The 17990-nt window shown below is 44.5% G+C and overlaps 1 protein-coding gene across 1 annotated transcript in view; it reads left to right on the top strand.

Moving 5' to 3' along the window:
• Positions 1 to 15928, top strand: part of KCTD14 (potassium channel tetramerization domain containing 14) — a 36005-nt gene extending 20077 nt beyond the window's left edge. Inside the window, exon 2 of the mRNA XM_073612806.1 lies at positions 12112 to 15928. Coding sequence (XP_073468907.1) covers positions 12112 to 12783 — 672 coding nt within the window. The 3' untranslated portion in view covers positions 12784 to 15928. The remainder of the gene's footprint in view (positions 1 to 12111) is intronic.
• Positions 15929 to 17990: the final 2062 nt, after the last annotated feature.

Raw genomic sequence — 17990 nt, 5'->3', positions numbered from 1 at the left:
GAACTATTGATAAGAAATAGAGTCACCGAGACTGAAAACGATTATATTAACAATCCCACAGGAGACAACAAGAGGGCATGGTTGAGTGCACAGACAATGTCTGGACAACTGGCGTTGCAGCTGGCGGAGAACAAACGTTTTTTTCTCCAACAGTCACATTTTGAGGAGGGGGAGACGACTGGTCATATGCTTGCAGTACTGGCGCGGTCTCAACAGTCGACCTCTCTCATCTCCGCCATATGTGACGCACAGGGTGCTCTGAAATGCTCTACTCCTGATATCCTGAAGGTCTTTGGTGATTTCTATGCTGATCTCTATACGTCTAAAGTTACGCCCACTGATAGTGCAATAACACGCTTCTTAGATAGCTGTGAACTCCCCAGTCTCTCACTAGAGGATAGGGTCATGCTCAATGCCCCTTTAACTGCAGAAGAACTGGATATTGCCCTATCTCAAACTAAAAACAATAAAGCACCAGGTATAGATGGCCTCCCTGCAGAGATATACAAACGCTATGCAGACTCCATGCTTCCCACACTGCTGAAAGTATACAATGAAGCATTTAAGGAGGGTTCATTGCCAAGCTCAATGAATGAGGCAATCATTATTGTTATATTAAAACCGGGTAAAGATGTGAATTCCCCAGGATCTTACAGACCCATCTCACTACTCACATCTGATATCAAGTTGCTGGCCCGGATGTTAGCAAACAGATTGGCCAAGGTAATTCATAAAATAGTGCATAGAGACCAATCCGGGTTTATCCCCACGAGATCCACGGCCCAAAATATAAGAAGACTATTCCTGAACTTACAGCTCCCAGTGGACAACACAGGCAATAGAGCAATTTTTTCGCTGGACGCAGCTAAGGCTTTCGACAGTGTCGAGTGGCCTTATCTGTGGAAAACATTACAAAATATGGGATTGGGAGATACCTTTATTCGATGGATACAGCTTTTGTATGCTGCGCCCACGGCCAGAATACGGATTAATGGGGAACTTTCAGAACCCTTTCCTTTGTTTAGAGGCACCAGACAGGGGTGCCCACTGTCGCCCCTGCTGTTTGCCTTGGCCCTGGAACCTCTGGGAGCAAAAATCAGAAGAGACTCTAGAATAGCGGGATTCCAAAGAGGTATGAACAAAGATGTAGTGTCCATGTACGCAGATGATACCCTGCTCTACCTAGGAGACACAAAAGACTCATTAGAAACGGTTATGTCCCTCATCAAGGACTTCGGGGAGCTATCGGGCTTCTCCATTAACTGGGACAAGTCAGTGCTGATGCCGCTTGACCCCCTGAACACTCCATTACCACTAGGTGCAGAGATGATCCAACAAGTAGGCTCATTCTGCTACCTAGGGATCCAGGTGACCCCTAACCCAGCCACTTATGTTGAACAGAACCTAACACCCTTATTAACCAAATTCCGCGAAAAAAGCAGGGCCTGGTGTAAACTGCCCCTGTCTGTTGTTGGTAGAATTAACCTTATTAAAATGGTCTGGGCACCACAACTGCTTTATATTTTTAACAATTCCCCAGTTTGGATACCAAAAAAATGGTTCGATAGATTAGAGACCCAATTCAGAGAGCTCATATGGAGAAAAAAAATAGCGAGGATAAAATTATCAACGTTACAATACGGCAAAGAGGAGGGAGGACTTGCAGTCCCTCATCCTAGGATGTATTATCTCGCCTCCCAACTACAACAACTAGGAGGATGGGGCCTGCTGGACCCGAAAGACCCGATCCGTAAACTTGTGGTGCTGGAAGACAATAATTATACAGCACTGACAACTTTGGAGGCGGGATTCTTACACTTAGACCCGGAAGCTCCTACAGTTAAATTACTAAACTCACTTTGGGCCTATGTCAAAAAACTAATGGGCATCACGGGCTTTCTGTCCAGCACGCCTCTCTGGCGAAATAGACAACTAAAAGAAATACAAAAACTAAAAGACTTCAAGGGCTGGGAGGACGCAGGCATCAAATATATCTCACAGTTATACCAGGGCAATACTCTCAAATCATTCCAACAGATCCACACAGAGTTTGGAATCCCACATAATAATTTTTATAAATACCTCCAATTGCGTCATGCCTTACAAACCCAGAATAGAAATGTTAGAATCCAACCGACAGAACATCCGATTATACAAGATGTATTTATGGATGAAGTTAAAAAGGGCATGATATCTAGATGTTATAATACACTTATAGCACGAATACAAGATCCCTCTAGACTACCAGCCAGACAGCGGTGGGAGGAAGATATAGGAGCAATAGATGGAGACACCTGGGAGATATGCCTTATGAATGCCCCCTTGGTGTCACTTTCTGCATCACAGAAACTTTCACATCTTTACCTTCTACATAGGGCGTACAGAACCCCTCTTCAACTCTATAAGTGGGGAATTAGAGACTCACCCCTGTGCCCAAAATGTGAACGGGATCATGGAAATCTACTCCACATGATCTGGAAATGCCCCAAGCTATTCAGATATTGGAAGGAAGTGCTGGACACGATTTCAGAAGTATATATGGTACCTCTTGAGAGAACTCCGGTGGTTTGTGTACTGGGGGGAATAGACGAAGAATTTGCACCTCCACCTACACGTATAGCGCTTCTTCGTTTACTATACATAGCAAAGAAATTAATTGCCCAGTGGTGGATTACCCCGCGAGTTCCCACCAAGGGGCAATGGATAGACAGCGTGAATAGGATCCTAATAAGAGAAAAAATAACCTACCAACGTAGAAAGGCTCCACAAAAATTCCTCTCCATATGGCAGGCGTGGTTGGACGTCCCTGGTTTGGCCCCGCATCAACTAGTTAGGGATAGGTTACTCTTGGGTTGATGTAGACTTGACTACTGTATAGTAACTATGCGCATGCAAGGAAACGTAAAAATTTAAACATATCATTGGAACAGTCTACAATAATCTAAGGTAGTTGATAACTGCTCCTGTGACATGCTTTATGAGAATCCCGAAATTTGTGCATGTTATATACGAGTATCTGTATGCTACCTGTATTTGTTTCTTTATGCAAAATAAAAACCTTTCTGAATAAAAAAAAATATTTTAATTTAGTAAAATGCACTCAATTTTCTAAACATAATGGGGTCAAATCAATGTTCTTCTTCGACTGCAGTTACAAAAAAAAATTCAAAACCAAGCAGGATGGAAAATTTTTCCTAAATGAAAGATTTTCTAATGCCCCGTACACATGAATGGACAACAAAACCGTGGATTTTTATTCGAAGGTTGTTGGCTCAAACTTGTCTTGCATATACACGGTCACACAAATGTTGGCCAACAATTCCGAACGTGGGAACGCGGTGACGTACAACACGTACGACGAGCCGAAAAAAAGGGAAGTTCAATAGCCAGTGCGGCTCCTTCTGCTTGTTTCCGAGCATGTGTGAACTTTTGTGCGACGGACTTGTGTACACACGATTGGACTTTCCGACAACAAAGTTTTGTTGGCGGAAAATTTGAGAACCTGCTCTCAAACATTTGTTGGCGGAAAGTCCGACAACAAATGTTCGATGGAGCCTACACACGGTCGGACTTTCCGACAACAAGCTCACATCCATCATTTCCCGTCGGAAAGTCCGACCGCGTGTACGCGGCATAACAGTGAATGCGGTTTTCATTCAGGAAAGTTCATTCACTCCAAATTCAAATTTTAAAAGCAAACAAAATTTTGAAATGCTTTTGAACGGTATTCATCTAATCTAACATGTAGCTATCATAAGTTGCTTTGCATTTAGGATTGTCCGCCTATAGACTATACGGCCTTTTACGAGACTATACGAGAATTTGCAAGTGCTTTTGAACTGAATCTTTCTTACCGTTTCCACTTCGCAACCGATGTGTGTGTATGTGTAAAATATTTATATATATATATATATATATATATATATATATATATATATATATATATATATATATATAATTTTTTATCTTTTATGAAACGTAATAAAATAATTGAATTTATTTATTTATTTCAGGTACTTATATAGCGCCATCAATTTACGCAGCGCTTTACATATACATTGTACATTCACATCAGTCCCTACCCTCAAGGAGCTTACAATCTAAGGTCCCTAACTCACATTCATACATACTAGGGACAATTTAGACAGGATCCAATGAACCTACCAGCATGTCTTTGGAGTGTGGGAGGAAACCGGAGTACCTGGAGGAAACCCACGCAGGCACAGGGAGAACATGCAAACTCCAAGCAGGTAGTGTCGTGGTTGGGATTCAAACCAGTGACCCTTCTTACTGCTAGGCGAGAGTGCTACCACTACACCACTGTGCCGAATGACACCACAATGCACTAGCGTGTGGATGGTGTGTATGGGCCCTACAATACTCATGTTGGTAGGTTAATTGGCTCCTGTTTAAAACTGTCCCTTGTATGTTTAGGGCTGGTGCACACTGATGTGACAATCGCTCTGACTTTGGAGCACTTGTCGTATCAGAAGTTGGACCCCAGTTGAACTCCATTCTGTGCAATGGAACTTGAGTTCCTTCGACCTAGAAAAAGGTTCCTGCACTACTATTGGTCCAACTTGCATTGACTTCTGGTTAAGAAGTTGTGTGCAAGTTGTTGCCGAAGTCGCGTTGGGGTCCGACTCCAAAGTCGCGGGCAGTGTAAACCAGGGCTACTGTATAAATGTGAGTAGCATATCCGCCTAGCAGTACTAGGGTTGCCGGTTCAAATCCCAACCACACCACTATCTGCCTGGAGTTTGCATGTTCTCCCTGTGCCTGCGTGGGTTTCCTCCGGGTACTCCGGTTTCCTCCCACACTCTAATGCCCCGTACACACGGTCGGATTTTCCGATGGACAATGTCCGATCGGAGCGTGTTGTCGGAAATTCCGACCGTGTGTGGGCGCCATCGGACATTTTCCATCGGATTTTCCGACACACAAAGTTGGACAGCAGGAGATAAAATTTTCCGACAACAAAATGCGATCGCGTCAATTCCGACCGTGTGTGGCCTGTTCCGACGCACAAAGTGCCACGCATGCTCAGAAGAAATTCAGACACGGGACAGCTCGTTCTGGTAAACTTAGCGTTCGTAATGGATAAAGCACTTTCGTCACGCTGCAATGCTCAAAATGGTTTAATACAGCGCACTCTCTTCTTCTTTATAATGTGACAAGAATTAAGTCGTTTTGATGCTCATATTCACACACACTTCTCACAAACTTTTTTCGTTACTATTTATCGGGATTCCCTCAATATATTTTGATTTCTCACATCTGACAACATATTTTTTTTTTTTTTTTTTTTACTTTAATGTAGAATCTTTTTTTGTGTTTCTCTTTTTTTTTTTTTTTTTTTTTTTTTTTTGGTGATTTGGATTTGTATTCCCGAAAATGTTTGTGTGTGTTTTTGGTGACAAGTTCCCACAACACCACTAATATGTTGTTCTATTTAATCTGTAGGAGATTGTTTGGTGTTGTCCCTTGTTAATTTCACATTGTACTTTAGAAATGTACCTGAATCGTCACCAACAAACTGTCCTTTTTTGATGAAAACACACACAGGAGAGTAGAATTTACCGAAAAATATTTTATTAAGGGGTCACAACTATAAACAAAGAGGGAGGCAACGCTGGAGAAACTGCAGAAGTGGGTGAAGCCTTGGACCCCCAGGGCAGACATCAATTATTTAAAAGCAAAATTGGTGGCCTGAGGAGTCCATATCTAAGGGAGTGCAGTCTGGTCCAGAAGTCCCAGAGATCATGAACAGCAGCAGATGACATCTGTGTCCCCAGGCTGTGGTCATACGAGAGACTGCATCTTCTGTCAGACCAGACTGAACCCAGGGCAATCACTCTTTGGTCTTCTTTCCACGCTTCCTTCCAGCCTTTGGCTGTGGTGGTGGAGTTGTGGCAGCAGGAGGAGGAGGAGGAGGAGGAGGATCGTCCCTCTCCATGACATCCGTCTTGTGTGTCAGTTCCCCACTCTCCCCCTTACGTAGGACTTTATAAATCAGGTCCTCAGAGATCTTGCGTTGGCCCTCCTGCATGCCCTGCAATTTTGTGGCAGCCATGCAGGCAAAGGCCTCTTCAGGACTGGGGAAGGCTCTGAGGGACGCCGAAGCCTCCTGGATCAGCCTGTACGCTGAATCCTGCACGGGACTCGGAGTGGCCTTCCTGGCCCTTTTATATGGCAGGCGGAGGGGAGGGACCTGAGACTCAGTCAGGCTGCGACTGGTCCCTGGCTTCTCTTGGCTGACACTTAGCCCCGCCTCCTCCTGGCTGCCACTAATCCCCGCCTCCTCCTGGCTGACACTAATCCCTGCCTCCTCCTGACTGCCACATTCCACAACCTCCTCCTGGCTGAGGTCTTCCTGTGTATGAAAAAGGGACATAGTTTTAGTATTTTTTTCATCAATCACACACAATTTTCACCTCCTGACTGCTGCAAATTGAATGTTAACAAATATAACAGACTATCCTTCTGAGCCCAGCATTTTGCATTCTTATCCCAATTCTGGGTGCCCACTACTGTCTATTGATATGTAAAACACTTTTTTCAATCAGCAATTAGTGATCAATAATAACATCTAGTAAACATCATTTATTTATTGACCAGAAATCTGTAGAAGAATGCTATACCTGACTCAAGCTGGGCTCCTCCACTTCTTCCTGGCTGGAAGGCCCAGGTTGGACATCGGAAGCCTCAGCTGGTATGGAAGGAAGCGTGGAAGGAAGAGTAGAGAGGGATTCCCTGACTTCAGTGTGGTCTGACAGAAATCGCAGTCTCTCATAGTACCACAGCCTGGGGACATAAATGTCATCTGCTGCAGCTCCGGATCTCTGGGAATCTGTGACCTTCTTGCGCTCCCTAAGATAAGTGCTCCTCAGGCCACCAATTTTAGCTTTTAAATAAGGGATGGTTGCTGTGGGGACCACCGGCTTCACCAACTCCAGCAGTTTCTCCAGCGCTGCCTGCCTCTTCTGTTTGTGGTTATAGTGGGGGTGTCTCACTTGCCACAGACAGGGCAGCTCTCTGTACTTGTCTATGAACAGGGGCAGGAAATTGTGGTCGTTGAACCCATCCATTTTCTCTGTATAAGACACAACACAAGACAAAGCCTAATGTCAGGCCAAACTCCCCTAATCTTGTTACAATATAGGCTTCAATTTCGAAGCAGTATAGGGCCAAGTTTAGATCCTACCTTCGTTAGCACGATCGGCATCTCCGATGCTCCTTCCTCCGCTCACAGATCGTACGTAAGACGCGCGCGTTACGATTTATACACACTGCGCATGCGTATAACTCCGCCCGCCCCTGACGTTCTTTCTATTCTATTCCCCGCCCCTTTTCGTTCGGCGCAGTGGAGGAAGAGCACATGGCGGATAGACAGCAGGATCGTGCTAAGTACAGCAATGAGGAGGAGGAGGAGGAGGAAAGGCCGGAGCCTGAAACGTCCCAATCCAGAAGGAGATTAAAGGACTCAAATATGTCCTTTGGGGAGATGTTGGAGATGGTGGACATCCTGAAGAAGGCCGACTATGATGGAAAGTATGGGCCTTACCCCAACCCCAATGTCCGAAAGGCCAAGATCATGGCGAAAGTGGTCAGGAGTCTGCACCGGAAATTCGGGGTACGACGATCGAAAGATCAGCTCAGGAAGCGGTGGTCGGACCTGAAATTACGAGAACATGAGCAGTACAGAAAGATCCGGAGAGTGCTGCAAAAAAGTAAGTAGTTGTGCTGTGTTCCTATTCTTTTTGTGTTTATTACGTTCGTGCTGCTCCATGTGCTTTTAGGAACTGTTGTACAGTTTAAAATGGCAACTTTCATGTTCATGGGCACATTATTCGTTCGGATCACACATTTTTTTTTCGGACTATAAAATACCATTGTTTAGGCCATATGCATTTGGCCACCATTTTGAGGCCCTATACTTGTCTTCAAAGATTTGGGTTGTGTAGATGGCTTTGTTACTAGAATGAAATGCAAACTAGATTGTGTGTAAGGAGAGGACACTGAGCAGCTGTTTTCACATCTGGACACTGGAGCACTAGTGTGGGACACAAGAACACCATTTTTATTAGGGGGGCCACACAGGTGCTCCAGTGTATACTATAGGGGGGCTACATCTGTGAAGCTTGTACCAAACAGGTAAAGTATTGCAGCTTGACAAAGGAAACTAAAAAAGCTACATGTTGGAACTCGGCTAAAATAGACAATTGTACCCCACTTCCAAGCAATGTTTCCTATTTCTAGTTCTGCCATCAAATATCTGTGTGCTAATTATACCATTTTTGTTTTACATAGGGGAGAAAAGACTCGGAGGACACCCCTCATCCGAGGAGACCAGAGCCCCCCCCCCTCTGGAAGAAGGGGAAATCCCCCCAACACAAGATGAGCAGGAGGAAGAAGACGTGGTGGAAGTAGTCACCACAACAGGTGAGTGTCTGCGACCACAGGCTCAGATAAGAGATGGATGGCGGCATTTTTTTTAGACCTAATTTATTTTGGGTTCCTCTCTTTTTAGGTGATCGTGAGGTTGTGGATGAAGATCCTTTCACATCAGAAAGTGCCCAGATCCTGATCGGGGAGATCATGGGGTGTAATTTACAATTGGAAAACATCAAGCAAAACATCAATGATGTTATTCCAAAATATAAAAACATCATTGATGTTTTGGGGCGAGTTTAAAGCCCCTCCAAATCACTTTCTTCTTTTGTGTGCTACAATGTGCGAAATGTTTTTGTGATTTTTCCCAAAGCCAAATTTGGAGGATGCACACAGTGTGTCAACATGTGCTATCTGTTATCACGGGAGATCAATGGACGCGTTTTGGGGGTGCAACCCATTCATCAATAATAAAGTAGCGGTGAGGAAGGGCTTTCTCCCCAAAAACACGTCCCTTCATCCCCCGTGATGGCAGATAGCACATGTTGACATTGTGAAATTTGTGTGCATCTTCCAAATTTGGCTTTGCCAGGGGTGATTTCCCCCCATCTGAACGCTATATCAAACACAGTTCCTAAATACTCATGTCTGATATTGCCTTCCAGTTCTACCAAATGTGAACTTTGTAAGATCAAGATTTGTGTCTTTCTTGTGGGTTTTACACAGGCCTGTTTTCTATAAAATGTACATTTTGATTTTGGATAATGACACCACAAAAATTGTTATACAACAAACATGTTGGTTTGTCAGAAAAACCTTTGGTAAATGCACATGTGATTGTGCAGGTATTAAAAAGATTGTTCATCAAGAATGTGTGGATTATTGTCTCAACACAACAACACTTTTGGGGTGATGTAATTGTTGTTTGATGAGAAAATGGGGGTTATTTCCTAAGGGCAAATCCACTTTGCACTACAAGTGCAGTTTCAGTGCAGTTGCAAGTGCACTTGTAGTGAAAAGTGTCTTTGCATTTAGTAAATAACAGCCAACAGTGCTTTGTATAAGGTTACACAATCACGACATTTTCTGCACTCCACACATTTCTGTCAGGGTCAGCTAAAACAAACACAAGCAGTAAATGTCCACAAAGAAGAGCCTGGGGGGAGATGCCTGTCGAGAACTTGAGGTCCTGCAGACTTCTCCCTGTGGCCAAATACCACAGGGTAGCGACCAACCTCTGCTCCGGAGTGATGGCTTGCCTCATGCAGGTATCCTGCCTGCTGATATAGGGGGTCAGTGAAGCCAACAAACGGTGAAACACGGGGTCCGTCATCCTGAGAAAGTTCCTGAAATCATCAGGATTATTCTCACAGATCTCACGGAGCAAAGGCATATGAGAGAACTGGTTACGCTGAAGCAACCAATTCTTGGTCCATGAACTCCTCCTCACCCTGTTCATGGACTGGACTTGTGTCAAGGTCAGGACCCCAACACCAAGCCCCCGCACAGCACGAACTCTACGAGGAGTACGCATACGAAACATGGCTAGAAAACGGTCGGCTGCTCAGAACGAAGTAACAGAACGCACTGAAGAACAGCAAGGCCTGTGAAGAGCGACCTGAAAAACAGCAATGAGCGGACAAGATCGCACAGAAAACTCCGATACGAACTGACTGCACGCACTGAAGAGCAAATACAAACCCACAAGCACAAACTGAACGGCAGAAAACGATCTGAAAGCCACGAGTCTGAAAAAGCGCGAATCGTCTCTCACCAAACTTTTACTAACACGAGATTAGCAAAAGGAGCCCAAAGGGTGCCGCGCTTGGTTCTGAACCGGCCTTTTCTAGTCTCGTCTTACGTGGTGTACGTGACCGCGTGGTTGTCGATCGGAAATTCCGACAACTTTGTGCGACCGTGTGTAGGCAAAACAAGTTTGAGCCAACATCCGTCGGAAAAAATCCGAGGATTTTGTTGTCGGAATGTCCGAACAAAGTCCGACCGTGTGTACGGGGCATAAAAGACATGCTGGTAGGTTAATTGACCCTAGTGTGCGTATGTATGAATGTGAGTTAGGGACCTTTGATTGTAAGCTCTTTGAGGACAGGGACTGATGTGAATTTACAATGTATATGTAAAGCACTGCATAAATTGTCGGCACTATATAAGTACCTGTAATAAATAAAAAATGGAGCAGAGTTAAAGTGTATGTAAACAATACATTTATCTTATTTGCTCCCTTTTGGCTTGTTCAATATCCCATTAAAAGTGATTTTGTGTTATCTGTTCATTAGGTGTGAAGAAATACCTATTGATTTTGACTTTAGATACACTTTAACGTCCAAAATGAAAGTCGAGCACCAATGATGGAGCACTATTCCTCCCACTGACACCAATGATGGAGCACTATTCCTTCCACTGATACCAATGATGGAGCACTATTCCTCCCACTGACACCAATGATGGAGCACTAGTCCTCCTACTGACACCAATGATGGAGCACTAGTCCTCCTACTGACACCAATGATGGAGCACTAGTCCTCCTACTGACACCAATGATAGAGCACTAGTCCTCCTACTGACACCAATGATGGAGGACTAGTCCTCCCACTGACACCAATGATGGAGCACTATTCATCCTCTGACACCAATGATGGAGCACTAGTCCTCCCACTGACACCAATGATGGAGCACTAGTCCTCCTACTGACACCAATGATGGAGCACTAGTCCTCCTACTGACACCAATGATGGAGCACTAGTCCTCCTACTGACACCAATGATGGAGCACTAGTCCTCCTACTGACACCAATGATGGAGGACTAGTCCTCCCACTGACACCAATGATGGAGCACTATTCATCCTCTGACACCAATGATGGAGCACTAGTCCTCCCACTGACACCAATGATGGAGCACTAGTCCACCTACTGACACCAATGATGGAGCACTATTCATCCTCTGACACCAATGATGGAGCACTAGTCCTCCTACTGACACCAGTGATGGAGCACTAGTCCTCCTACTGACACCAATGATGGAGCACTAGTCCTCCTACTGACACCAATGATGGAGCACTAGTCCTCCCACTGACACCAATGATGGAGCACTAGTCCTCCCACTGACACCAATGATGGAGCACTAGTCCTCCCACTGACACCAATGATGGAGCACTATTCCTCCTCTGACACCAATGATGGAGCACTATTCCTCCTCTGACACCAATGATGGAGCACTAGTCCTCCCACTGACACCAATGATGGAGCATTAGTCCTCCTACTGACACCAGTGATGGAGCACTAGTCCTCCCACTGACACCAATGATGGAGCACTAGTCCTCCTACTGACACCAGTGGTGGAGCACTAGTCCTCCTACTGACACCAATGATGGAGCACTAGTCCTCCCACTGCCACCAATGATGGGACACTATTCCTCCCCCTAATGCCAAAGATGCATGGTTTATTCCCACTGATGCCAGGACAGTTTTTCTCTTAATGGCCACAGTCCAGCCCCCCTAAATTCTGAAGGACAGTAACCTGGCCCTTTGTTTAGAAAGTTTGGAGACCCCTGTTTTACACAATCGGGAATGCAAAACATTTCCTCCTATAGTCACTGTTACATTGCAAGTGACGTTATTGACCTTTAGATGCCTTTAGAATGTAGAAAATATGTGAAAAATAATTTCAAGCATAATTTAATCTTCCTTAATCTCCTTTTACAGATGTCCCCGATCGTACAGCTCAACATCGGTGGTGATCTCTACACCACAACACTGGGAACTCTAAAGAAGTACCAGGGTTCCAAGCTGTTTGAGATGTTCAATGGACAACCCAAACTCCGCACTGATGCGGAGGGGAGGTATTTTATCGACCGGGATGGGAAATACTTCAAATACATCTTGGAGTATCTTCGGAGTGGCCAAGTCCCCAACCAGTGCATCCTAGAAGTCTACAAGGAGGCGCTGTTCTACGAGATCGAACCCCTGGCGAAGAAACTAGAAGAGACTCCTCAGATCTTTGGGGAACAGGTGGGAAGGAAGCAGTTCTTGGCACGGGTGCCCAACTACCATGAGAATATCGAGGTGATGATTCGCATTGCTAGGGCAGAGGTGGTTGCATCACGCCACTCCAACGTCTTTGTGTGTATCGTAAGGACTGACGAGGATGCGTCTAAGTGCCAAGATGCCCTAAACACGCTTGATATGGACAAAGAATCCGTGGTCAAGTTTGGACCATGGAAGGCGTCTCCTGGCATCACGGACCTTCTGGATTGTATTAAGGTGGACATTGAAGACAGGGGCTATAAAGTATCATATGTGGCCCATGTAGCTGACAAAGGATTTCGGTTTAAGACCTATGACTTTTTTTACAAATTTGTTTTTACGTGGTGGTAAAAAGTGAAAAAGAAATCCATCTACAGCACTGGAGAAGAGACTTCCTGATAAAAAGGAGGCCTATACACTGTTTACCAATGGATCAAACACTACTTAGTTCCACAACATGCTGGCCTCTCAAACAGGAAATTCAACTGATCAACTGAGAGTTTAATCTCTACTTTAGGAATAAACTAACATCATACCAAGCATGAATGGATTCATGCAAATACCAGGAGCCATGCAGGCTAACCTATGAGACAGAAGGTTCATTTCAAGAGTCACTAACATTAAGCTTTTATTAGGATCAAAAAAGAAGGATCAAAAAGTTTGGCACAAGTTTTAATTGTTCGGACATGTTTATTATCTGGCCCTGGGATTCGTCCAGCTTTGTATTATGATTCCATACATTTTCTGGCCAATCAGAAGTCAGCATTTATTTTTTTAAATTTTGTTCTATGACAACCTTTGGAAACATTCCCTTCCAAATGGTGAGGAACTACAAAACTCAGCATGATCTGAGTTGAGGTCTGCAAGAGTTTATTTTGGTTCTTCAAACTAATATCTGATTTGCTTGATTTGATGTCAACACATTATTTGGGGGGGGGGGGGGGGGTGTGTAACATGAAACATGGTCACAGTCTGCAGCCCCCCCCCATACAGAATCAAGGGGTTCATCCACAGCTGAACAAGGTTTTGCACTCTCCAGTTTTAGTAAATCAACCCCATAGTTCTCAATGGAGCACAGGTTTGGTGACCTCACCGCACCTGTAGGCCATTGATACTTCCGTCAGTCCCATAACTAAAGGTCCGTACCTTGGACCTCCTATAGTTCTCAAAGAGAACAGAATCATGTTATTGGAGCATGCAGCCAGCCTCAGGAGTCTGCTAAAGCTGGCTGCATTGCATTTTATACAATTTCAGATTAAAGATTCCCATTGGGACTTTTCTGGGGAAAACCCAAAATTTGTGATTTTCTTTTAATTTAACTTTCAATGATTAACGGTAAATAGGACAAATGGGGTGAATCTCCCTAACGGAGATAGAGGTAGCAATATTAACCCTGATGTGTTCTAAATCCTGTCCAAAAAAAAAAAAAAAAAAAAAAAAGGTTTTTCCTTTAAGTTATACTTTAAAAATGACAACAGGGAGAGTGAGACTTCCATGGGAGATGCCAAAAAGACACCTAATGATTTTATAGCTTTAAATATCCATTGTCTGTGGACTGACAATTACCCACTTAGGCCCCTTTCACACAATCGGACCGTTCAGGTCCGCCTGTCAGTTTTGACGGCGGACCTGAACGGGCGCTCCATGTTAGTCTATGGACCGTCTGATGTCAGCGGAGACATGTCTGCTGACATCCGACCCCGTCCGATCCGCTAAAAGCAGACGGATGGCCCTATGTCCAGGTCCATCGCTGGCGGATCGGATCGGATCGGGTGAGATCTGATGAAAACGGACACGCTGTATGTTTTCATCCGATCCCTCCATAGGCGGCAGCGGCGCCTGACAAGCCCCTCCCCGCTCAGTGAGCAGAGAGGGACCTGTCATCCGCCGGCTCAGCGGAGATCAACGGACAGATCTCCCGCTGAGCTGGTGGACCGAGGCGGGCTCCGTAGAAACGGAGTCCGCCTCGTGTGAAAGGGGCCTTAAGGACCAGGCCTATTATTCAAACTTGTTGTTTACAAGTTAACCACTTCAGCCCCGGAAGGATTTACCTCCTTCCTGACCAGAGCACTATTTGCGATTCGGCACTGCGTCGCTTTAACTGAAAATTGCGCAGTTGTGCGACGTTGCACCCAAACAAAATTAACATCCTTTTTTTCCCCCACAACTAGAGCTTTCTTTTGGTGGTATTTGATCACCTCTGTGGTTTTTATTTTTTGCGCTATAAAAAAAAAAAAAGAGCGACAATTTAAAAAAAAAAAAGCAAAATTTTTTACTTTTTGCTGTAATAAATATCCCCCAAAAATATATAAAAAAACTAATTCCTTTCTCAGTTTTGGCCGATATGTATTCTTCTACATATTTTTGTTAAAAAAACCCCACAATAAGCGTATATTGATTGGTTTGCGCAAAAGTTATAGCGTCTACAAAATAGGGGATAGATTTATGGCATTTTTATTATTCATTCAGTCATTACAATACTTTCCGTCACACCGTATTTACGCAGTGGTCTTATAAGCGCAATTTTTTTGTAAAAAATACACTTTTTTTGAATTAAAAAATAAGACAACAGTAAAGTTAGTCCAATTCTTTTCTAAATTGTGAAAGAGAATGTTACGCCGAGTAAATTGATACCCAACATGTCACTCTTCAAAATTGCGCCCGCTCGTAGAATGGCGACAAACTTTGACCCTTAAAAATCTCCATAGACGATGTTTAAAAAATTTCTACAGGTTACCAGTTTTGAGTTACAGAGGAGGAGCCAGAATTATTGCTCTCACTCTAACGAGCGCGGCGATACCTGACGTGTGTTTGAACACTGTTATCATATGCGGGCGCGACTTACACGTTACCATATGTGTTTGCTTCTGCACGCGAAGACCTCAGATCTCACATTTACACTTAAAAGCAATTAAAAAAAAATTCCCCTTTTAAGATGTTTGATGTCGCTTCCGCCATCCAATGGTGTGGAGCCGAGTGGGGGGCCATCTTTCCCTCACTCGGCATCCAGCCTCACAGGGGAAAGGACCAGATCGTCCCCGCTGCTACCGACGGCTAAGCGGCGGAGACCACCGGGGAGGGGGGCGCCTCCCCGATAAAAGTGATCTTGCGGGGAATCTGCCGCAGAGACCACTTTTATCAGAAAGTGGACCGCCCACCAGTTAAAAACATACCGGGGTTATGGCAGCTATCTGCCGCCATAACCCCAGTATTTTATGTCCGAAAGTAGTTACAATGAAAAAATGTATCAGTGACTTACCTCAATGTGCTATAGCTGGAAGTCAAGGGGCACACAAAACATTGATGATGTCATAATGTATATCCATCTACCTCATAGGCTCTTTACAACTCGCTAAAAATTGTATATATTTTATAAGGTTCATTATTATGTTCTCTTTGTGTCTGTATCATGTATGGAATATTCTTCGGTTTCAAAGAATAGAAATCTTTCACAAATATATAGCTGGGGAAATAAACTACTTTTTTCTCCTCCCGAGATGATGGTTTGATTTATTTATTCGTTTCAATACTTTATTTCACCTTTTGTTTAGAATTTCTTAGTATCACTCTCAAGAATGTGAGAGCGAATGAGCACAGCAAGGATATAATGTGGGTCTAGTAAATCTTTATTGCACACAACAGAAGGTTACAAAGTAAAGTCAACAGGTTTCACCGGCTCACTGGCCCGCCTTCATCAGGGCTTATGTGGTAAGTTGACTCAGGGTAATTAGGTCTCGGTTCACACTATGAATAGCATGTGAATCGCATAGGAACTGCACTGCATTTCCAGTTCAATTCACATGTGATTCATTCTGAATAATAGTAAGAAGAGCCGGCAAAGACTGTAATCCTTGAAGTGTAATTTATTGGTACATCAGAGTGACTATAGAACAATAATGTTGATGCGTTTCGACAATAGCCTTAGTCGTAGCTATGACTAAGGCTATTGCTAAAACGCGTCAGCATTAATGTTTTATTGTCACTCTGATGTACCAATAAATTACACGAGCGCATGGGGATCGCGCCACTGTGCGGGCACGCGATCCCCCTCCTTCTGAGAGATGTTCCTGAACGTCCACTCAGAAGGAGAGAGCGCCCACCCGGCCGTTTATGTACATTGGCCGGGTGGGAAGTAGTTAAGGATTACAGTCTTGCCGGCTCTTCTTACTATTGTTGCATTGGAGTGTGTTGGGACACATCGAGCCTCGGCACCTGTGAGTGGACCTGGTGTATGGATTGGGTTGTCCCTGCAGGGAGCGCTGTTACCTTTTTCTTATTCCTTCTGAATAGGCTCAAACCACATTGAACAAAAGAAGCGCATGCACCTTTTTTTTTTTTTTTTTTTTTTGAGCCGCACCGCAACTGGATGGCATGGTTGTTTTGTACCAAGTGATCCAGTGCAGACATACGTATTGCATTTGCGACCTGCATTTGGGATGTCATTAACCACTTGCCTACCAGGCACTTTCACCCCCCCCCTTCCTGCCCAGGCCATTTTTAAGCTTTCGGCGCTGTCGCACTTTGACTGACAATTGCGCGGTCATGCTACATTGTACCCATATGACATTTTCATCATTTTCTTCACACAAATAGAGCTTTCTTTTGTTGGTATTTAATCACTGCTAGGTTTTTATTTTTTTTTCCAAAAAAAAAAAAAAAGACCGAAAAGTTTGAAAAAAAAAAAGATTTTTTTCCTAGTTTCTGTCAGTAAATTTTGTAAATATCTATCTAGCGTATAACACGCACCCCAAGTTTAGGAGGGAATTTTAAGGAAAAAAACTTACATTTAAATGCCCATCAATGCAGCCTTGTCACTGTCCATCTCCAGCCTTGTCAGTGTCCATCTCCAGCCTTGTCACTGTCCATCTCCAGCCTTGTCAGTGTTCATCTCCAGCCTTGTCACTGTCCATCTCCAGCCTTGTCAGTGTCCATCTCCAGCCTTGTCAGTGTCCATCTCCAGCCTTGTCACTGTCCATCTCCAGCCTTGTCAGTGTCCATCTCCAGCCTTGTCACTGTCCATCTTCAGCCTTGTCAGTGTCCATCTCCAGCCTTGTCACTGTCCATCTCCAGCCTTGTCACTGTCCATCTCCAGCCTTGTCACTGTCCATCTCCAGCCTTGTCAGTGTCCATCTGCAGCCTTATCAGTGTCCATCTGCAGCCTTATCAGTGTCCATCTCCAGCCTTATCAGTGTCCATCTCCAGCCTTGTCACTGTCCATCTCCAGCCTTGTCAGTGTCCATCTCCAGCCTTGTCACTGTCCATCTCCAGCCTTGTCAGTGTCCATCTCCAGCCTTATCAGTGTCCATCTGCAGCCTTATCAGTGTCCATCTGCAGCCTTATCAGTGTCCATCTCCAGCCTTATCAGTGTCCATCTGCAGCCTTATCAGTGTCCATCTCCAGCCTTATCAGTGTCCATCTCCAGCCTTATCAGTGTCCATCTCCAGCCTTATCAGTGTCCATCTCCAGCCTTATCAGTGTCCATCTCCAGCCTTGTCAGTGTCCATCTCCAGCCTTGTCAGTGTCCATCTCCAGCCTTGTCAGTGTGCATCTCCAGCCTT

The sequence above is a fragment of the Aquarana catesbeiana genome, linkage group LG02, assembly GCF_042186555.1.
Source record: "Aquarana catesbeiana isolate 2022-GZ linkage group LG02, ASM4218655v1, whole genome shotgun sequence".
In the NCBI taxonomy this organism is placed as follows: Eukaryota; Metazoa; Chordata; class Amphibia; order Anura; family Ranidae; genus Aquarana; species Aquarana catesbeiana.
Note: the sequence above shows the minus strand (reverse complement) of the source record. Positions and strands in the feature narration are given on the sequence as shown.